This window comes from Argiope bruennichi, chromosome 11 (assembly GCF_947563725.1).
Source record: "Argiope bruennichi chromosome 11, qqArgBrue1.1, whole genome shotgun sequence".
Taxonomy (NCBI): domain Eukaryota; kingdom Metazoa; phylum Arthropoda; class Arachnida; order Araneae; family Araneidae; genus Argiope; species Argiope bruennichi.
Window position 1 is genome coordinate 48,932,306 of NC_079161.1, and position 24,458 is coordinate 48,956,763.

Sequence of the window (24,458 nt, forward strand, 5' to 3'; positions counted from 1 at the left end):
TTTAATATAAAGATTGCAGCATGGGAGCTTAAATATAAACTCAGAATTCTTGAGTTTGTATTATGTTTTATTTTTTCTTTGATATAAGAAATGCAGAACAGAAGCTAAAATCGAAACACAGAATGTTTAAGTTTGTATTACGTTTTTTTTTTTTTTTTGATATAAGGAATGCAGCATAAAAGCTAAAATCAAAACACAGCATGTTTGAGTTTGTATTACGTTATATATATATTTTTTCTCTTTGATATAATGAATATAGCATACAGACTGAAATAGAAACACAGGTTGTCTGTTTGTATTACGTTTTATTTTTTTCTTTGATATAAGGAATGAAACCTAGAAGCTAAAATAGAAACGCAAAATATAATGTTTAAGTTTTGTTTAATGTTTCTTTGATATAAGGAATGCAGCATGGGTACTATAATAGAAACGCAAAATGTTTGAGTTTTTATTATGTTTTTTTTCTTTAATATAATGAATATAGCAAAGAAACTAAAATAAAAACACAAAATTTTTTTATTTAGTTTTATTCTTTTTCTTTGATACAATGAATGTGGCCTATTTGCAAGTGTTTATTTATATTTTCTAAATAATACTTCTTTTTAGACTTACTGGCCAACTTTTTTCTGATATAAAATACTTATCTTGATATTTTGCATATCTACGGGCATAAAAATATTGGACCCTTCTTTGTATGATTTGTTTCTCTTTTTTCTTCTGTGTGGAATAAATCAGGGTGATATAATTCATGCTGTAGATTAAAGGAAAAAATGTTTCAAAAATCCTAATATAAATATATAACATAAAATAATTAAAAAAAACATTATTATGGAAATATCCATCGCCATGCAAATTTACATGTTCAACTCAGTACGAAATCTACGATGACCCTCTCTTCTAAATTTCTCTACTCATTATCGCTTTTATTAGCATAAATCTAAGTTTAGTAAGATAAAAAAATATCCAGGAAATCGCACGTTACTTCCAACAACAACAACAAGCTATAATGCTGATTGTGACATTTTTTTTACAGCAACGTTTCTTATTACGTAATAGTCTTCAAAAAAGTTGCCACTGACAACCAATTTATACTCCACCTATTTTGAGTACATTTTTTTTTTCACCAAATGTTATGATGGAAATTCATGCAAAGAAGGGTTAAGCTGCGTAAATGAAAAAGTTTAGATTTGTTTCCTATTATTATAGAAAAATATTAAATTTTCTGTAAACCTTTATTAACCACTTACTCAGACAGAACATCATAAAAAACAATAATGTATAATATTATGTTATTCAATATTCAAGAATGTAATACTGTATTGTGAATATTTTTTAATATCATAGTGTTTTACTGGGTCTGTAGCATTGCTTTAAAAGCACCGAATGTTATGCGAGAATTATTTCTAATTGCAAATATTTCTGAATTACAAAATATTCTGATTACATGCCTTCATACTAAAAGATGCGCAATACATTCCTAATTAAACTGATCAAACACATTTCACGACTATAATTTGTCAACAAATTGACCTCTATCTTTCCAGATTTTACTACTTTCTTCCATTTTTATTCAATTCTGAGTGTTTCAAAGAATATTAGTAACGTTGGCATATTACTGTCGATTTCCCATTTCCTTAATAATGTGTTGGTTTTCAATTATCGTGCACTTATTTGTTATTGGTGAGAATATATAAACTTAAAATTTTCCTAAAGTGATTAATTTTAGTTTAATTTCGAATTAATTAGAGACCTTTATTAAGAAATCATAATAAGAAACTACCATAAAAATTATTTGTAAAGTGGCCTAATTTTTAATAAAATTATAAACATATAATTTCAAAATTTATAATTATAAAAAATGTGTTAGAATTTATTTAAATATTATTGCGCAGATAGGATCAAATACCTAATTTGACTAATTTCAAAAATTTAATTAAAACCTAAGTGATTAATTTTAGTTTAATTTCGAATTAATTAAAGAAGGCCATTAAGAAATTATTATAAGAATCTAGAAGAAGAAAAATATTTGTAAAGTGTCCTATTTCTTAGTAAAATAATAAACGTGCGATCTCAAATCTCGTAATTATTAAAACTTATTGGAATTTATTTAAATTCTCTTGTGCATGTAGGACAAAATACCTAGTTTGACTAGTTTTATCTTATGGATCAATTCATTTCAAAATTAAATAAAATATTCAAATTAAATAGTAAAATAGTACTGATGAAATAAATTAAAAATTTTTTTAAGACATTTGGAAATCAACGAATTGTTGTCACAATTAGAGAAGGGCATTAAAAAATTATTATAAGAAACTACCAAAAGAAAAAAAAAATATTTGAAAAATGCCCTACTTTTTAATAAAATAATAAACGAGTGATTTCAAAATTGGCAATTATTAAAATTTATTGGAATTTATTTAAATTTTATTGCTCAGATAAAACCTACCTAATTTGACTAATTTTATCTTATGGATCAATTCGTTTCAAAATTAAATAAAATATTCAAACTGAATGGTAAAATAGTACTTATGAAATAAATTTTAGAATTTTTTTTTTTTAATGTGTATGCTAAATTTTTACGAATTGCTGTCACAATGCATCGAGATTAGAGAATGTCATTAGAAAATTATTATAAGAAAATACCAAAAGAAAAAATGTTTGAAAAATATCCTATTTCTTAATAAAATCATAAACGTGCGATTTAAAAATTTAAAATTATTCAAATTTATTCAAATTTTTTGCGCTGTTAAGACCAAATACCTAATTTGATTATTTCTATCTTTCATATCAATCTGTTTAAAGATTAAATAAAATATACAGATTAAACATAAAATGATATTGTCGAAATACCTTTTAGAACAATTTTTTTTAATGTTTCGAAACATGTCATTTGCTGTCATGATGACATCTAGAAAAAATCATCGTTTCGAAGATTTGATTTATTTAAATATGCTTTTGAATATCCATATTTAACTGTAACTAAATGTCACAGCAACAAAATGATTCAAATAATTAATTCATACTTGCATTTGCAATTTTGAATTCCTTTCGTTCAAATTGAATTCCTTTGATTTTAAATCAAATGGGTTTTGAATCAATAGCATTTGGGAAAAGCAAGATCTATGTGGGCGCAGTGTTTATAAATTAACTATCTAAACTAATATATGCCTCTAGGCTGGAAAGGTAAATAACTGGGTCGTCCTTTGAAAGCTTTGCCCATATTCATTGATGAATCTTTCGAATATGCCATTAAAGGAATTAGCTTTGAAGAGGACGGAAATATAACATTTTATCAAAAGATTAAAGTAGTCCGTATCATACCTAGCAATTTTCTCTAATCATGTTGGGCTGTAATATAATTTTCATAAAATTATTTATAAGAAAGTACTATTCTGATGATTAAGTACATAACAGCAGAGAATAAAGAGTTTTATGGAAATAATGTAATATGAGTTTAATGCATTAAGGTTGATAAAATAAGATTCTTTTGAGATTTATAAATAAATTTAACGGTGTACTTATTACAAATCAGAATAAATGGTATTGCAAGAAGTTGCAAGAGCTTAACACATTACGATACAAATCATAAAATGCAAAATAAAACCCTATATTCATTAAATTTTAAATAGAAAATAAGAATTTGATAAAATAATAAAATATATTTAATCCACGGTATAATTAATAAAACGAAAATCGTATATTTTCAGGATTTTAATCATAAAAGAATTTAAATAACATATATATTGTCTGAGATACATATGTAATTTATGAAATAGATATCTAATTATTCTTGTCTAATTTATTAAACAGAAATCGTATATTTATCGGTTTTAATCATAATCAATTGAAATACTACATATAAAATAGAATACACATGAATTATGACATAACCCATCAAAAGAAAGTTACATATTTATTCAATTTTCATCATAAAATAAGTAAATATAAAAAAATTGTGATGAATTTTTTTTAAAAAATATTACAAACAACTTATAGATTTAAACTTTTACATAAAATAGAGTTAAAAAACACACATGAACGAATCTGTTCCAGTTAAAAAAACAAAAGTATTTTGAGAAATGGAAGAAATATGAGTTTTTAGCAAAAAAAAATTAAAAAAAAAATAATAATAAGTATAAATCAAAAACTTTCAAATTTAGACATTTTCAAAATAATTTCTTCAGATCTCTGCATATAAGTAATTAATTAATTAATTCTTGAATTAAGAAATATACAATATTTTTTATCCAATTTATAAATTTTGAAATTAGATCGATAAATATTAAAGGTTTAGTTCTTTTCTTTATAAAAAGAAACATTAAAGTTTTTGTGAAATCTGTGCGTGCGTACGTTTGTGTCTGTTTGCGTGTGTGTGTGCGTGCGTGTCTACGTGTTTGTTTCCAAATAAATTTTTTCCCGCATAACTTTCTTACAATTAAAAATTAAAAAAAAATATTAAGTAAATTAACGTCTGGTTCCAACAAACATATTTTGCATGATTTTTTTTACAGCTGAAAAGTGCAATGTATTTTTTGAACCCTAAATGTTTTAACTTGAAATCTGTTACCACATTTAAATAACAAGAAATGTGGTCTCCAGAAACTTTTATCGCATATTCTCTAATAATTGTATTACCCCCCTTTCCCATTCCATAAAATTGCAGATCTTCGACAAAATAGTAAATGTCATAAGTGTTCAAATTTTTATTTTCTGCCTCACACACAACAGTTGTATATTTTATAGTGTAGAAAAGAAACTATAAATTAATTGCATGTAATTGTTGAACAATAATTTCGAAATTTTGAAATTTAGGGAGAGTTGCGATCTATTACGATTAATCGCTGATATGAGTTAAGTAAATAAATAACATAAAATCGCATTTGTATTTTGGGCACTTTTTCTCTGATCGAATGAAGCTAAAATTTGACTTAGAACTATAATTGTATTCACAAGATCTCATAACAAATTTAATTTACCACTGCAATTTTGAATTATCATGTTTATATGCAGGCAAAAGTACAGTCCAATAGACCATGGGAAATTTGGTTCTAAATTTGATGTGATTCTGAATTTTAGGCCTAATATGTATCAAATTTTATCTCTCAAAAATTTTATGTATTATAAGTATCGTGGTGACTTGTAATCGGGGAGCTAAACATACAAATTTTTTATGGGTACATTTCATTTAAAATTTGAAAGAAGTCTATAAATTTAGCTTAAATTAGCAGACTAAATTTCATCCACCATACATAAAACATTTTTGAATCATTGTATTTGCAGATGGATTTGCTGACTTGAGGTCTGAAATGTGATTCGTTAAAGTTTTTAATTCATGTATTTTAACGATTAATCGCTAGGACGCGGATAATACAAAAATTCTAGTAAACCGAAAGATAATTTTCAATGCCTTTTTTTCGAATCTATTAAAAGTAAAATTGGACACGAAAATACAACTGTTAAAAAAAATCAAGCATGACATTTTTTTAAAAATATCTTTTCCTAATACATTATTCATTGAAAGTAGCGAAAATGATTTTTTTATGTTTAAAATAGAAATTTGTGTATTTAAATCTAATATCCTTTATGAAATAACAGTATTTTATCACCGAGACTTTCCAAAAATTAATAACCACACAAAACATAACAGCGAAAGCAACATGAAACCGAAATTAGAAAGCCAGATCCCGGCTCTCTAACTCGGCAAAAAGCACTTGAAATGTATGTCCCGAACACGATATTTTTGCATATTGGAAGTGCATCAATACCATTAACACTGGTTGCTCCAGGAAATTTTAACATTCAGCATTAACTTTTTATGCTGACTCGAGGTCTTAAAAGTGATTCCTCAAAGTCTCGAGTTCATGATTTTGACTATTAATCGTTAAGACGCGGATAGTACAAAAATACCAGAAAACCGAATGATTCTTTTGAGCACCTTTTTTTCGAATCTTTTAAAACTAAAATTTGACACAGAAATAAATAACTGTTCAATTACAAATAATAAAACTGTTCAATTACAAATTAAGCATGACAATATTTAAATATCTTTTTTCTAATACGTTATTCGTTAAAAATAACCAAAAGCATTTTTTTTAAGTTCAAAATAGAAAATTGTGTATTTAAAACTAATGCCATTTGTGTAATAACATTATTTCATCACCGAGACTATCCCAAAAATGAATAACCACACAAAACATAACAGCAACGGCAACATGAAACCGCAATTAGAAAGCCATATCTCGGCTCTCTAACTCGGCAAAAAAGCACTCGAAATTTATGTTCCGAACATGATATTACTGCATATTGGAAGCGCATCAATACCATTAACACTGGCTGCTCCGGGGAAATTTTAACATTCAGCATTGGCTCGAGTTTTACAGGAGGGCTGTTATTAGCCAAAATAGTTTCAAAACGCAGTTCTCCATCCATTATTGAGAAGACTATAATTTAGTCAAATCTCACCCCTGGGATATATTTATGCGAGGAGTTTAATTTTGTGCGTCTCCATCGAGTTCAGGGTAGATATACGTATCCTACAGGCACGAATTGGGACCGATAACCCGTAAATGATCAGACATGCAAATGTTACATTTCATTAGAGGAGAAAAGTTGTCTCCTCTGGGCTTCAAGTAAATGAGGTTTAGAACTTTATTTCGTTAATACGAAAGACGTAATTTGGAAACATTTTTTCGCGTTTCGTTGCCGAGCTATTTATTGGCTGCTCGTTATTTGGGCGAAATATTAACTGATATGCAGGTATTTGGGAAATTGTCAGTGGCTTATTAGGTAGATTACATAGATTGTTCTTTAAAAAGTATCTCGTATCCAATTTAGGATTAAAATATATTTTTCTATTATTTATTATCTGCATGTTGAATTAAAAGTATTATTTCATTGTTAATTTAATTTCTGTCGAATTTGAGATAGCTTTCATTATGTTATGTATTAAAAATGCTTTGATTAATATGAAATTAAGTCGTGCCTACATTTCAGTATCTAAATTAGGCAGGCATTCAAATAGTATCAGGCAAAGGCTGGATATTTCACATAAATATCTAATTTATTTCCATTCAATGGCGAATTTCACTCGCATATTTGAATTTTAAAATTATTGAAACTGAAATTTGTAACTAATACCAAATAGTAATTATTCAGATAAAATATATAAATCGCTTGGACATCTTTAACATGCAGCAATTAACATGTGTACATGAAGCAGACCCTACCTTTTTTAAGATTATTATAAGCATTTTTTATATATTTTATCGGTACTATTTCTTCTTACATCGAAAAAAAATCTGTAACAATGAAAATTAATTAGAATGGCTTAAAAATTTAGAATTTTAAATCTGTCTATTTCATCTGATGAAATTCCTTTTCATTCGCTATGCATTGAAATGATTCTATGAGAAAAAGTTTTGCTGCAAAAGAATTCTTTCAGATTCATTTAATATATTCAAAACCAACCTATTCATCAAAAAGGAAATTTTATTTTTAATTAATGAAATTGAGAAGGAATGTTAAAAATATAACGTTTTCAAAGGTTTAGTCGACCTTACAAGGTACAGCCTTTGAATTTGAGAAACAATTGATTTTAGTTTTTATGGAATTTTATTATTAATTTCAATTAGTTTATTAGTTTAAATTTTTGAATATATTTCGTATAAATTGTCATTAACAATTATTTAAAATGAATTCATGTACAAAGAAAGTAATATAAGTATGAATTATAGCAAAATAAGAGAAAAGTATTTTACAATGAAAAAAAAACATTAGCATCAAAAGTGCATAAGTGCTTATGGAAGATGTAGTAGCTAAATTTATTTTAGACTAAACTTTTGAGAAAAACTTTTTTTTTGTATCTTCATAGTTTATTTAAATACATATTATTAATTTTTTTATTGTTTTCTTTTTGAATAAGATGTAAAGCTTAAAAAGAATATTTCGATTTCTTAAAGATTAGATCAAATGATGATATATTAATTGAAAAATATCCATTTAAGGGAAAAAAATTGTAATTTGTTTCGTATTTTTAAAACTTCTTTCAGAAAGAGGATAATTATAGACAAGATTCTTCTAACTGCGTATTATGTCGTCTCTTAGTTAAGAAAACTTTCTAATTACATTTCTTTATTTTGTCTTTCATTTTTCGCACGCACGCAAACACACACATATAACCATTTAGTATAGACGGTCTATCCATTTAGACATTCGGATACATATATGTGTATTAATTAAAAATGCAGTGACATAAATATATGGAATTTGGTATGCGATATTGTTATTAAGATTAAGCCATTATCATGTATTTAAAAAAAAACACCTCATGTTTGGTCCTTTGAAGATACAAATTGAGCTGCCGTACACGTCCTTGCTCATTAACCACAAGTGGCAAGAAAAAATGATAACGAATTACACACACAACACACAGAGTGTACTGGAAAGTTAGAAAGGAGATCACTCTGATTGGTTGAAATCTAATGTAATAAATAATCATAAGAAATCGGACGACCATTGAATGTTAATAAAATATCCCTTATATAGATATAATACTCTCAAATAATCAATGTCACTTCTTTTTTGCAGTCGTCCAACAGAAATTTATTCCTCAAGTGTACGATGATTACGTGATTCGAGGCAACACGGCAGTGCTTAGATGCCACCTACCATCATTCGTCAGGGAATATGTCACCCTTGATTCGTGGCTGATTGATGAAGATCTCGTTCTGAAGAGCACTGATATTGAAGGTAAGCTTGAGATATAGCTTCTGATAGTCCCTCTTCTGCATTTAGAATGCACCTAATAGTAAATTAATTGATTCGTCCAAGAATCCAAGATCCTGGAGACTTTTGTGAGTGTTTATTAATTCTAATGTAATTTCTTGGTTGTTGTTTTTTTAAATATGTCTACATGTTTTTGAGTAAGGGATAATATAAAAAAATTTACTCTTAATTTGGATTTAATTGCTTCGCTATGTTTAAATATCGATTTATGTCCTTTACATTATAAGTAGTTGCATGGTTGTGGTAGTAACAATATCATAGAAAAGCTGCATTTGAAATTTTTATTCATATGTGCTGGATTTTAGCCATTTCATTGCATACAATATCAATAATAATTTTGAATATTTGAATTGTTTGAAACAAATTGTAACTTTAATCTCCCATTACAGGCAGTATCGTAATTATTCACTAACATTAGTGCAATATATTGCAGTAATGTACTACAAATAGCAATAATATTACTGCAATATATTGTAGTAATATGTTACAAGTATAAAAATACTGTAGCAATATATATTGCAAGTATAAATAATATTATTTAAATTCGTTTCAGTCTTTTTTCGTGCGTGTTGCGCTTTAATCTTTCATTGCTGGTGAAGTAAATACTGTAACAGAGGAAAGATTTCATTGAGAACAGTCATGAAAGAAACATTAATATTTTACTCACATATACAACTGGCTCATATAATCTCTATTTATCTTGTAGAAAAACTGAAATTTCTTTCCTTACACTGTAAATGGGGGGACAATTTATAAAGAACGAAACAAGAATAAGCAAACCCACCGACTACGACTCTTACCTTTCTATGAAACCTCCCTTGGATCATCGTCATAGAATACGGATTAAAAGGGGTTATGACACGTAGCCATTTCTTGCTTTAGATAAACACAAAAATGCTTCTGAAAGCCTAGCCGATGAAGAGCCATATGTTCATTCAGTTGCATTTTGTGAAAAAATTGCTGCATGTATCAGTGAAATTCACTTTTGAGAATAATTACAGCAGGTGAATTGTGAATAATTACAATTCATGACAATCCCATCGAGAACAGTTTTTACCTCACTTTGAATCCTTTCCTAGGTTATCATTATGATTATTCATATTAAAAGTGCCCAAAATATGTAAGCCAGTTCTCGCTTCCTTTGAGGAACACAAAAATTCCTCTGAAATCCTTGCAAGTGAAGGGCCATATTTTCATCTCGTACCCTTTTGTGAAGGAATTGATACATGTGCCAGTAAAAGGCACTTTTGGGAATAATTACCGGACCTATTCACAGCAATGCCATCGGCCACAATACTTACCTTGCTTTGAATCTTATTCTTTGTCATCACTGCAAATATAGGGATTAAAAAGGGCCAGGATCTGTATGCCAGTTCTCATTTCTTTTGAGAAACACAAAAATGTTTCTGAAATTACTGTAGATGACAGGACATTACGAAGAAGGAAGAATTTGTTGCATGAACCAGTGAAGTGCATTTTTGTGAATAATTAATGCACTTATGTAACTATTTATGGACGCCTAATCATTCCGATTCTCTGAATGGATCGAGGTGACCATTTAATGTTCATCTTTCAGTGGCTTGAGCAAAAGGCCACTCCTGCTTCTTTTCCAAAATCCTCAGTGAGTTCATAACTTTTCAAAGATTTATTCCATTCTAATATAATTATGAATTACAGAAAGGATTATTGCATGAGCAAATGAAGGCTATTTTGTTTTGGATCATTCGCTCATGTTATGGCAATTTAAGCCGGCGTCCTGGCATAGGGGTAGCTCGTCTTCCCCATGACCTGGGCGTCCCGGGTTCGAGTAACGGTTTGGGCATGGTTGTTCTTCCTGTTCTATCTGTGAGATGTAAGAATATGCCCTCCTGTAAAAAGGGGTTGTTCAAGCGAATGAGTGATGCGTGAGTTGTCAAGTCGTACTCTTGGTCCAAGATGGCTCTACGATAAAAAACAAGAGGCACTCCCCCTTAGGCTTAAATCGGCTGTCTTCGAATAGCTGGCTTGTCGCTGGCAAGTGTCATAAGAAACAACAACAACGGCAATGTAATCATTAAGATTCTTTATATAGTTAAGGGTAAATATATATTCGTACCATTTGATTACTTGAGTAAAAGGAATCTCCTGTTTCTCTTCTAGAACCTTCAACAGGCATATATCTCCTCTAAGATTTATTTCACATTGACATAATTGACATTTTAGCTGTTTGTTATATTCCATACTCAGTAGGCTTACATGAATAAGAATATTTTCCGAGATCGAATAATTGCTTTTTTAATCCAGCTTTCCGCAACGTTATAATACTAGCCAGCGTCCTGTCCTAGGGGAAGCGTGATCTGGGCATCCCGGACTCGAGTCATGGTTTGAGCATGGCTGCTCTCCACCCTGTGCTTTATCTGAGAGGTGTGTGAAAGAACCCCCCCCCATGTAAAAAGGTGTTATGCAAGCGAGTGTGTGGGTGTCATCTTCATATCAGCTAGAAGTCAGACCCCCGAGTTCTCAGAAACGGCTGCACAAAACTGGGCTTAAAATCGTTGACATTATCAATAAGTTTATGTAACAATGGCCATAAGTAACAACAACAACGTCATAATACTTTATTATTTTCAAGCAGAGTTATTTAATTTAATTTTATTTAATTTAAACTTATAAAAATCAATTATCTATTTGAGAAAGATAGGCTCCTATAACGGAATTAAACGGACATTTCGCATTACTTTGATAGTTAATTCAATAGCTTGTTTTTAGCTTTAATTACTTTATCGGCAAAATAAAGTGCATTAAACTTCCAAAAGTAAATATTCTTCTAGATTTAAAGATTGTTTATGTCCGCTTCTAATATTTAAATTGATTGTATTGAATTAGCCTTTAATATTGCATCGATATAATATGATGCCATTTCCCCTTGAATTTAAAGGCATAGTTGGTTTCTGTTTGACTTTTACTGTACTCACTATCTAATGCGATTACTTTCATCAGTATAACTTGCATCTAAGTTATTATAAATGTAATCTGATTGGCTATGCAGAAATTCCAGACTAAGACTGTTATTTAACGTTAATCTGAATTGAAGGAGTTCCCAAATTCTGATAAAAGATGGGTATTAAGCTAGATATTGTATATATGAAACTCTGATGCGTTGGACTGAATCAACAGTGGAGAATGGATGCATGAATTAGCATTACAATGAGCGGTGTATTAATTAAATTTAATCTTGGAAGATTTCAGCTACTTTGAGTAAAGTATTATTCAAATTCTAAATAAGTCAATAAATGGAATTTGAATGCAGTGAATTAAAATATCTTTCTGTATAAGGCATCTTAAATTGGCTCTGCCATGTTTTATCTTCAGATCAGTATCATCAGTATCTTTTGTAGAATATATTTACTACAAAAGATTGCCATCTTTATACAAGAGATATATATTATATATGCCAAAGTAACTTCTGTTCTTCGTTCTGTAAAATATTAAACGAAGACAAACAAGAAAACATCGACTTCAATTAAAATAACTTCAATAAGAATAAGGTATCGTCAATTTAATGCTAATATAGCATATGTTAAAAACTGAAAAATAGCGAAGCGTAATTAAATGTAACAGCTGGAACTGTTAACGACATATGATATTTTACGATTACCAGTAACAATATGAGAGCAATTGTTACAAATCTATGCTTGCATTTCGCATAGATTTACAAATCTATACAAGTATTTGCGATTAAATATTACTTATATCTATACTTACATATATAATATGATGTTTACGATATATAATTTGAAGACGTCATAAAAGAATATAAATATTTCAAATATGGAATTAAAGAAACAAAATGTGAAATTTATATGACCTTCAATGTATTCAGCAATGCACGACTTACAATCGGTTTACTTACAAAGTTTTGATATGTGTTTTCATTCAAATAACATTTTATTTAAGTTACCAAGCAAAAACAATTTCATTTTAAATATTTTCGAGATTCATTATACAGAACCAGTAGTATGGAGAAATGAATATATAATGACAACCTATCTTGCGGCTTATCAATTTCATAAAGATTTTCAAAATAAATATTTTTATTAGGATTCTTTTAGTTGATTATCAAACTAACATTTTATGGCACGACGAAATTCGTACCCTCTAAATAAAAATGCGTGTATGTTGATGTGAGAAATGAGGAATGCTCCCTAGTTGGCAGCCCTTAGAAGGATATTACCTCCATTAACATCGCCGATGTCGGGATAGGTTAAAGAAGGCATGAGCGTCAAGATCTTAAACTCCAGATAAAGTAAATTATAATGGAATTGCATTGCATTGAAACTATTTAAACACTTACTGGGCTTTTGGGAAATTAAATTTGCTTCTGTGCAAAAAAATTAATTTATGAGTTTGGGAGGGGAGTTTATATTAAAAAATTTCTACAAAGTCTACCTGGAGTCTGTGTGGCAAAGTCATATTTAATTTCAAATACAGAGGAGATGTCGGGGTCCCTTGACGTCCTCCAGGAGCTTGGGGTTGAAGGACTCAATTTTTATGATTGAGATTTTATTGGTTTTACCGAGCATCAAATAATCTTGATGATAATTTTTCATGAAATCCATTTATTGTAGCAAGTCTAAACTCTCTAAAAAGGTCATTGTTCCAAACAAACCATGGTAGCTGACTTGCCGAACTGTAGCAGCATTTTCTAATCTTTTAAAAAGAGCCGTAATGTTAGGCTTAGTATCAGTCGCCCAGACTGAGGATATATATATATATATATATATATATATATATATATATATATATATATATATATATATATATACAAAAGTATTAGAATCAAGTTAATAGGGAAAACAAAAATCAAATAAAAATTAAACCAAAAAAATTATTAAAAAAATATAAAAAAAATATTAAAAAAAGAATCCGGATTCTTTTTTTTATATTTTTTTAATAATTTTTTTGGTTTAATTTTTATTTGATTTTTGTTTTCCCTATTAACTTGATTCTAATACTTTTGTATCAATTCATCTGTGTTTTAGAAGTAGCTGCAATTGCGCTCTCTAAATACTATGAAGTTCTTTTTTGGTTTTAGTTTAAATAGGTATTAAATTTTAGTTGCGATTTCGAAACTGTTTTGTTTCGTTTTCATTTTAGTTTCGTTTTCAAACTTTTTCTTACTTTAGATTGGTTATATATATATATATATATATATATATATATATAATATAATTTTGTGACTTAATTACACTAGAGTAATTCATGTACACGTTTAATAAAACAAGATAACTTACTAAAATAATAAGGCTTATATGTCATTTATATGTCTATCGCAATTTGATTATTAGAAGCATTTTTGAAGGATCCATGAATATTAAGAAATACATACGAGATTTTATTCAAACACAACTAGTAATCCCAAAAAGGGTTACTTTTTGGATTACACCAAAAGAGTTAGTTAACTCAGCTAATCTCAAGTAATTATGGCGGAGAATGTTCTCTCTGGATTTCTTGGCTAATTAAACATTCAGAGCGTTTGCACAAGAACTAATTGATTTAGCACAAGTTTGTTTGAGGGAATACAAATGTGCATCTCGAAATATTTTCTGAGTGAGTAATACATTTGAATCTAATCCGGTTGAGATCGAGTTATGAAACTAATTAATAAGCATATTTTTTCCAATTATTAAATAAAATAAATAAGGATAAATTATATTGAAAGTTTTTATTTGTACTAAATAATCAATCAGATAATTTTAATATAACTTTTAATATAACTTAAACCTATAAAGCCAAAATTATCACTTAACAACAACAATTTGACATAGTGATTAAAAGAATGGTTTAGATTTACTACATTGAGATACGGTAAAGACAATATGATCTATTGAGATGTATAAAAAATGTAATATCCATTATCTATATTTCATATATTAAAGTCGGGATGCGTCTATAGTCCATTTAACTCATTAAAATCCAATTCTAAAACTAATTATACAAAAGAACTAATGCAAGTTAAATTTTCTATTTATTACATATGATTGTTGTCAAAGTTTGAGAATAGAAGCCTTGAATTTTATCAGAAAATTAAATAATTTTAAATTGATTTAAATAAAATTAAACAAAAAAAAACTAAATTCTTATCAAAATACTAAATAATAATTTTTAAATAGATATTATGGCTTGGAGAATATAGTGAAACAAAATCTGAAAAACCAAGCCGAAACATAAATATATCAGAATCTCTCTACCCATATAACTTTTACATTCATTATAACTATATAAGTCCCATTTTCAAATTACTGAATTTGATTGTCATTTAAGTCTGATAAATAAACATGTGACATAAAAGCAATACATTTTATCAAAATATTAAACAAAGGATTTTAATGCTATTTCACACGCATGAAAATAAACTTGTATCAAAACACTAAATCGCTCACATTTTTCAGACTGATATATTACATGAAACATATATATTTCATCACATATCAAACATGAGGTAAAACTTGAAAAAAACTCTGTCTACCAATACAGCGTCTACATTGAGCGTACTTAAATTAAATCACTTTTCGAATTACTGAATTTGATTGGCATCAATGTTTAACGAACAAACTTATGAAAGACTCAAATAACACATTTTTCTGTCTTTTAGCATACAGAGGAAGAAAATATGCTGATACTAAGTCAAAATTAAAATACTGTCCACAGAATAATTCTATTTCACATAATCGGTTAATCACTGCAATTTCAAAGTGGGACATTGCTTAAAAACTTTCGCGATGGGCGTGTCATATACGCATCACCAGCGAACGTCTCTCACAGTCTGTCGTACCACCCATGCATTTTTGAAAATCGCATTCATGGGACAGTGATGCACATGTGCATTTTGAACTGAAATAATTTTTAAAGGCCACTAAATGGCTCCCTGTGTCCATTACTTTTGAAATAAATATAGTTTTAGTATCCTGACTTTCAGTTTGCTCATATTAAGCCTGACTTTGGTATTTTACTCGTCAGGTGTTGCGGAGGAGGGGGGAGAGTAATGCAAATAAACAGAGTTGGGTTGTGTAATTTCCACTTGATCAAATCATTCTTGTTTTTGATCTTCCACCAAATTCTTTTCTTCGTCTTTTTTTTTTATATTAATGTGTAACCGTAACTAGTTTTTTGCGGTTTTATCGTCAGTTCTGTTGTATTTCACGTAGCTTTCGAATGCATCTCGCGCACTTCTCCTTTTATTAAGAAAAGTCTTGGTTTCGGTTTATTATGGCAAGAAAATGCTATTAGAAAGAATGTGTTCATATTATGAATGAACTAATAATCTAAAAAGGTAGGAAAAATGACGACGTTAGTACTTAAACTTTATTTTTTGTGATTTTTTTTTTCAAAGTTAGGCTTAGCGAGGCAAAAAACCCGTCCTGTGTGGGGGGGGGGATGATTCCTTCCGTATACGCTCCGTCCCGTGCGTGCATCTTGGATACAGATCTCCCTTCCCGGAAAGGCTAATGAATTTGACCACTAAAACGTATTTCTGAAATTGCTATGTGAAAGAGCCGTTGAAATATAAATTTTCGAATTATTTCATTTGATTACTTTCAAAATTCACCAAGCAAAATTTGTGAATTGTGTCAAAAATTCAAGCAAACAATTTTAATTCACCTTTATTTCCATGAAACTAGTCAAATTCGTGTCCTAACACAAAGTCGCTGTAATGCTTTAAAACAAAGCTTTTTGCTGGCTTGAGGATAAAAGGAAACAGAATATGCTGAGCTATTTCAAAAATTTTTGTTCAAAACGAATTGCAATCAATTCAAAGAGCGAAAAGAGATAAAAAGAATATAAAAAAAAAACAGAAAGAAAGAAAGAAATCAATGGTATAAAAGGAAAAGTCGAAAGTTTTCACTTGCATAAATCAGGTCAGCAGAATGAAAAAAAAAAGTTCGAAACATTGAAACAAAAATATATTATTCTAAACTACGCCATGTGCCAAAAAGCTGACCTTTTTGATCATTGAAGAAATGGATGCTTCGCCGAAAAGCATAGTTGCTATCCATCACATGCATCATGCTCAGCATCCCATAATTTTTCTAGAAAGCATTTGAGAAAAAGTTCATTTTTGATTCCGTTTTAGTGAAATGGAATTTTTGCTCTTCATTCTACTAGTGCAATTCATTCAATGTGAGGGGGATAGTTTTTTTTTCTTTTTTTTCTAAATTTATCAGCAAGTATATCATTTGTTCATAGAATTATATGCTTTATCACAAAGGTTTATTAACCTTGAGAAATTTTTTTACTGAATATAATTTTGTTTATCAGCAATTTAATTAGATTTGAATTTCTCTAGAAAAGTAATGGATTAAGTTATTGTTGAAATATGATACCCCCTATTTCATAAAAAGGCTGGCTATTCATAGAAACAGCGAAGTACACTATGTAATAGTAATGATTCATAATAAAATGTAAAATGTTTGTATTCATAGTTGTTTTGTTACATAAAAACCATAATGTACTACTTGTTAAGTAAAATATAATTAATATGTATGAATTTACTACCTAATCTTTTTTGAAACTTAATTAGTTCCTTACAAGCGACTTTCTATAGCCACCTGTTTTCTAATTCTATTAATAGGATTTATCTAATCATACCAAGCAATTTTAATGAACTACATTTTATTACTACAAAAAAAGCACTTGAACATTAAACAAAGTGTATTGTAATGTTTAGTAATTGTTACAAACTGGTGAAACAGATCTAATTATCAAGACATGTTAAATCATGTCTGGAAACTTTAATGAAGCATATTTATTATTCCTTCGACAGAAAGCACTACTTAAACTAAAACTTGAGTATAAAGTAGAGAGCATTATAAATGATTAGTAATAGCTACAAACTGGTGAATCTGATCTATCAAGCCCTCTTAATGGCATAATTGCTTGACATGTTTAAATTAATAAAGAAAAATATTTCATTACTACAAAAGAATGTACTACTTAAACTTAAACATGGGTATTAAAAAACAGCATTGTTAATGGCTTATAATAACTACTCTATGAAGCCCTATTAATATTATTATCTTTATCATGCCAGGAAACTTTAATGAAACCCATTTTATTATTACAAAAGAGAGCACTACTTAAACTTGAGTATTAAACAGAGCGCATTGTAAGTGGTAATATCTACATACTGATGAATCCGAATTAATTATATTGTCCTATTAATGAAATTAATTTTATCATGCGAGGCAACTTGAATGAAGCACATTTCATTACTACAAAAGGAAGCAATACTTTAAAAATTTGAGAATCAAACAAAGAACATTGTTAATGGTTAGTAATAATTACAAACTGGTGAATCTGATCTAATTATCAATCTCTATTAATAATATTAATCTAATCATGCCAGAAAACTTTAATGAAGCACATTTTATTACTACAATAGGGAGCACTACTTAAACTTGAGTATTCAACAGAGAGTATTGTGAGTGGTAATAGCTACATACTGATGAATCGGATCTAATTATCTTGTCATAATAATAAAATGAATTTAATCATACGAGGCAACTTTAAAGAAGCACATTTCATTATTTCAAAAGGAAGCAATACTTAAAAAAAACTTGAGAATCAAACAGAGAACATTTTTAATGGTGAATAATAGTTACAAACTAATGAAACCGTTCTAATTATCAATCCTTATTAATAGTATTAATCTAATCCTGCCAGACAACTCTAATGAAACGCATTTTGTTACTACAAAAGAAAGCACTACTTAAACTTAAATTTAGAATTAAACAAACAGCATTGTGAATAGTTTGTACTATTACTAACTATTCTCTATTACTATGAGGAATAACTCTGAGAGAGTACTCATTTACAACCACAGAGCCAATTTTGGAAACTTTTATTTCATATGAAATATCTTTACTTTTTGATACTTCAAAAATGACGGTCTGTAGCTACTGTCAAAAATAATCGACATATGCCTCAAAATAAACATTTACAAAACCATCAGCATTGATAATTAAACGGAATTCTTCAATTTGTAGATATTACTAACCACTCACAATGCTCTTTGTTTAATGCTCAAGTTTAAATAGTGCTTTCTTTTGCAGGAATAAAATGAGCTTCATTGGAGTTGTCTATCGTGATTAGATTAATACTATTAATTGGCCTTGATAATTAGATCGGGTTCACCAGTTTGTAACTATTACTAACCATTCACAATACTCTCTAATACTGAAGTTTAAATTTAAGTAGTGCTTTCTTTTGTAGTAATAAAATGTGCTTCACTAAGTTTCCTGGCATGATTATATTAATGCTATTAATAGGGGTTGATAATTTAACGAATTCACTAGTTAGTAGTATTGTTTTTCTAATCATTTAAATTTCCATATAATGAAGTTTAAAATACTAACATTACCAGTTTAAACTGTTTTAATTAGTTAAATTATGTTGAAAGGTAAATCTTTAAATGATTTGTGAAAAAGCAATAAATCATAATACATCGCAATGATATGATATGAGGTAAATACTGTTTATGAATGTATTAGCATTCTTTACCTTTTATCATTAAAACTCTAAAAGCGAAATTTGAATTTTAAATGAATTTACTTTTTAGTTCAGATTTGCCATATTAATGTGAATAAAAAATACAGGAGGGCTAGAGTTACTGCATTTGTAATTAGTTTTATTTTTTCCCATGACATTCTATGGGCTATTTTGATATCCCTCTTTATTAAGTTTAGAATTAAAAACGAATTAAAGATATCATCTAATCTTTCATCAATCATCTAGTTTCTCTTTTATTCTTTGAGCTTATCATGGCTGTTTTACCTTGGGCATTTCAGTATCAGCTTTTTCTATTTTCTTGAAAAAATCTTTGAGCTCCCTTTTATAGAATTGTATTAGTGTCGCAAATTAAAGATATTTTTCGATGTTGTTGTTTTTTACGTTTTTTTTTATTTGGTAATTTTTTTGGGATATTTGGTGATTTATTTGGTCATGTTTTTGTGTGATATTTATACGGTTACTGCAGAATGCGGTAGAAGAATTGAAAACTTTTAAAACAATCACAAAGACATTAGTTTTGACAAAAAATATTCGTAAACATATAATTATTTATAATTGAATAACAACTAATAATATTCACATTTCATATTATTTAATGATAACATTTTGCAGGCAGAAAATACCATTTCTCCTCCTTTTCGCCAGGGATATTCTTTAGGTCCCTTATAAACTGTGTGCTTTTTAATCGCTATATACTCCACTATCCAACTGTAGTGCTGTGCTGAGTTAACCAGATCCCGGCCATTTTGTCTGTGTCGTTATAGGATGTAAAATTGCACCTTCGGTGTTTAAGTATAATAACTGAGACATTTTTTTTTTTAAATTTCCAAACTGAATAATTTATTAGTGTTTGAATAAATAGCAAAGTTTAATGAGCTGAGCACTACAATTTTTTTTAAATTTTATATTTATGCTAATTTTTTAGATTCTTCGTTCATAGGTGATATTGAAGGTTACTGCTAATATTTTCTTGCAACATTTTTTTTATATATTCTGAATTAAGCGTTGCATTTTTTTTTTTCGTTTGTGAATCACTATGTGTTTAAGTATAATAACTGAGACATTTTTTTTTAAATTTCCAAACTGAATAATTTATTAGTGTTTGAATAAATAGCAAAGTTTAATGAGCTGAGCACTACAATTTTTTTTTAAATTTTATATTTATGCTAATTTTTTAGATTTTTCGTTCATAGGTGATATTGAAGGTTACTGCTAATATTTTCTTGCAACATTTTTTTTTATATATTCTGAATTAAGCGTTGCATTTTTTTTTTCGTTTGTGAATCACTATTTGTTTCAATTCGGTCTTAATTTTAATTTGGGGTCTCATTAACATTACAGGAAGCGAAGATCTTATTGCTGCAAAATGAAACTTGTAATGTTATTATATATTTGCATTTAAAATTACTGTAGATAGTTTTATTTTATTTTTCTTTATTGCTCTTAGAGTGTGCATGGTATTTTCTAATACAGCTTCCTTTATTTCATTTATCTATGACAATAAGATCGCAGATATTGCCAACATAATAACAACCGGTCTAGACGATCGTATCTTTTAGTAAACCTAAAATAGCTAAATTCCTCATTTATAAAAAAAATTCTATCAACCTTACTGAGTCGTAATATTGTGATCAACTTTCTAATACATTTTAATATAAGTTTTCAAATATATAAAAATATGGTACCATACTATTTTAAATAAGCAATTTTTCTTAATTTATAAAAGGTTTTTCACACTAATTTAGGCATACTGTGGCGACCAAAAGCACTGTTGTAAACTTGCTAAATACACATGCAGCATTCTGATTGCAAAAATACGAAATCATGCTTTAAAAGTTGAAAATTAATCTATGATATCGTTCTGGTTAGGTGGCAATAATAAAATTTTGTTTTGCTGTATCTTTCAACCTTTGGTGTCTTTCTTTTCACTTTTTAACCATATGCATGGCGCAGTTTAGCCAAATATGGCTCTTGCGCCAAACCTCCCCCCCCCAAAAAAAAAAACACCAAAACTTTTGAAAACGGATATCGGTGAGACGGAAGAGGTAACAATTATCTATGTATTTCGTTATATACATTTTTCGTATTAAATAAAAATTGTGCAAATCGATACAGTAGTTAGCATTTGGGGATTTTGTAAAATCTTTTCTTTATGGAATGTATAGTTGAGCAGTTTCGTTCGAAATATGGAGAAATATGTTAGCATGATGTTTGGAGGGGGAAGACAATCATCGGCAATGAGCGTAGAAGTCTTTGAATTTTATACCATATAGAAATCGGCATAATAGGTGAAGGTCAAAGGGGAACTATTTATTTGACTTACCAATTATTTTTAACTACGTAAATGAACAGAGAATTATATTTCTCAAATGTTTATTTTTACTTAAGCAATGCAATTTCCTCGTAAAGCTTTAGGCAAAGTAGTTTTCCACGATTTCTGGAGTTCAAACATTAAGTGGATTAACTATTAGGTTTGTTTTCATTTACAATAATTTTGAACGAAGATTGATGAAATGCAAGATGGAAATGGATCTACAGTAACACACTTTGGATAGTGAATCTATGACAAAACCCAATGTGTATTGAATCTTTAACTAAGCCTAGTGTACAATAATACTTGAGCTGAATACATATAATCAATTTACCAGTCCGTAAGAAAGCAAAATCACCATGTCTTTTCTTCCACGATTGCTTGACGCCAATTTCAATTCAAATGCGTTCAACAAGGAAATGCAATGCTCTCACTCTCTTACCTATTTCTCTAATCAAGACTGAACTTACGAATGTTTCTAAAATTTCACGATTCTCTGTCTAATGCTACTTTGGACATTCAGTTGTTCTTCAAGCTCGTTCCCGTCTTTTGTTTTACAGGCTAAATTATTTCATTATTCCTCATATAGCAATTTCATGAGCAAATTTCCTTTCAGGAATATGAATTAGGAAAATATTCGAAAGGACTTCTACTGTCACTGTAGTTTCAATCCTACCAAGTGGCATCTCTAATATGGGAGAAAAACACCTTTGATATAATAGTGTAATGTCTTGATCTAGACTGATCAAATAACGAAACAGAATTTCCAGACAACTCTTTATTTTACAGCCCTATATATACAAAAGAACTTGTTCTAATCTTGATTAAATAAATAGTTTTTTACACCTGTAGTAGGAGACACAACAGTCTAAGTCGAAGGTTTACCTTGAAACTCAGTTCTCCATCAATACGGAGAAACAACATCACAGAGAACTAACAGGGTGTTAGTCAACACGACCACTCCAGGGGCAGTTCTCGGACTCCGAACTCGTGGGTGTAGTCTACAGTCTGTCTGCAATTTGTTTCTTCTCTTCTCCGTACTTTATTTCGGTAATAATATCTGCCTCTTAATTTACATTGGTCATTTGAACTCTCTTTCGGCCAATCGGGGTTCAGCGATATACTCTCTCAGCGCCGCCAGTCGGTCGTGGGAAGGTCCTTTGTGTGATGCACTTTTCATCACTGACTATACTGGAACACGGAGTTATCATAGTCCTTTCACAATGAGAAGCATTTAGCATCCAGATGTTTGGACACCCCCTTTCTCTTTGAATATATTCTCAATATCTCTTGGACGAAGAATTCTCACTTGTAGTCTTTCACTGTAGTCGCTAATGAACAGATGTGAGATCACTCAGGTGAAAAGATCCACCATCTGGCTATCTCGAAGAGTTTAGTAAGTAACAGCGACGACACAGCTGGCTGTAAATGTCTTATCAGTACTGGGAAACGGGGAATGTTACAGTAGTTAGTTCCCGATTCCTGAAGAGTATATTGAGCTCCACGTCCATAATAGGAGGCTATCTTCGACAAGAAGAGTTGTTCAGTGGCCATTGAGGTAGAATAAGACACAGCCTTTAGTCTCATTTTCATGCTATCCAGACGGAGGACATGCAGATTTCCCTGTAAACTTCAGCACTTTATCGATAATTCCTGTGTGATCACAGTAGCTTTGCCATATAGACCGTATCCAATGCATGGATATGGGTGCTCTTTGATTTGGTTACTGCATAGAATAGAATATGTATCTAAAGGAGCTTCCAGTATGTGGCGAGAGGTGGTCCACTCGTATTCCCACTATAGGGAGTAAGAATTACACGATTTCTTTCTCGCCTTTCGCATGCTTTCTTGGGAAACAAGGAATGTTGCAAACGGGATAAAAAAGATTGTCGTTGTTTTTTGTCCCACATCAAACGAATTCTCAGAGCATGCATGCTCAGATAAGAAACGTGCATCTGGTTTACTACTTGAGTAAAGCGCTTCGTCTCGTTTGTTTATACTTGTATTTCGTTGTATGTTGTATCTTTCTTTCAAACGAGTGGAATGATCCAATGACAATTGCTTGCAATTATTTGAAAATATCGAGAGAACCTTTAAAGGCTTTTAAAGATTTGAACAAGTGCTTAGCAAACATCCCTCACTATGGAAGACATTGGTTGTTTAGAAACGCTGGTCAAATAATCTAAACTGCTCAAAGTGTTCCCCAGTAGCCAAAACACATAAAGTTAGAACCAATCTTTTAGCAACAGGAGCTACTGATAGGAATTTTATATTTTTTTACGGCCACTTTAGGAGCAATCCGGCCGAATCAACTATCCGAAGTCAGCTGGAGACGTCAGGACAAAATTTTTGAATTGGTCCAATGATTCTTGAAATCATAGGTCCTTTAATATTGTGCTCACATTCCACCTTTGGTGCAATCTTATTATCCCCCAGCGTTTTTCTTTTCCTTTGAAATTTCATTCATAATGAATGAGACAGTTGCAATGATTTGCGTTTCAATTTGTTTGTAAGCAATGTTAAAAGCATACGTTCGATGATAAAAATCTCCACAAACAAGCGATTTGAGATTCGTGTTTGGCGCAAGATGATCATTCGCGCATAACAAGAATAAACTCGTACACATTCTTTTTTTCTCAACGCATGAATGTTCAAGTCTGGAAGCGCCTTAATAAAAAGTGGATCTATTGACTACATTTTATTAATTAGTCTTGACGGGATTAGTTTAGTTTAGTCAAATTAACATCCCGTTTCAAAGCAATACCATGGCTAGTTTGAGACGAACCTTGAAATGTTATACCGCGGTCATTTCAGA

The 24,458-nt window shown here is 29.6% G+C and overlaps 1 protein-coding gene across 3 annotated transcripts in view; it reads left to right on the forward strand.

Moving 5' to 3' along the window:
- The window catches only part of LOC129957560 (cell adhesion molecule Dscam2-like), a 317,574-nt gene that overhangs the window by 108,513 nt on the left and 184,603 nt on the right, over positions 1–24,458 (forward strand). For all 3 annotated transcript variants that reach the window (XM_056069919.1, XM_056069921.1, XM_056069920.1), the window contains exon 3: positions 8,587–8,748. In XM_056069919.1, the coding sequence (XP_055925894.1) occupies positions 8,587–8,748 (162 nt within the window). The remainder of the gene's footprint in view (positions 1–8,586; positions 8,749–24,458) is intronic.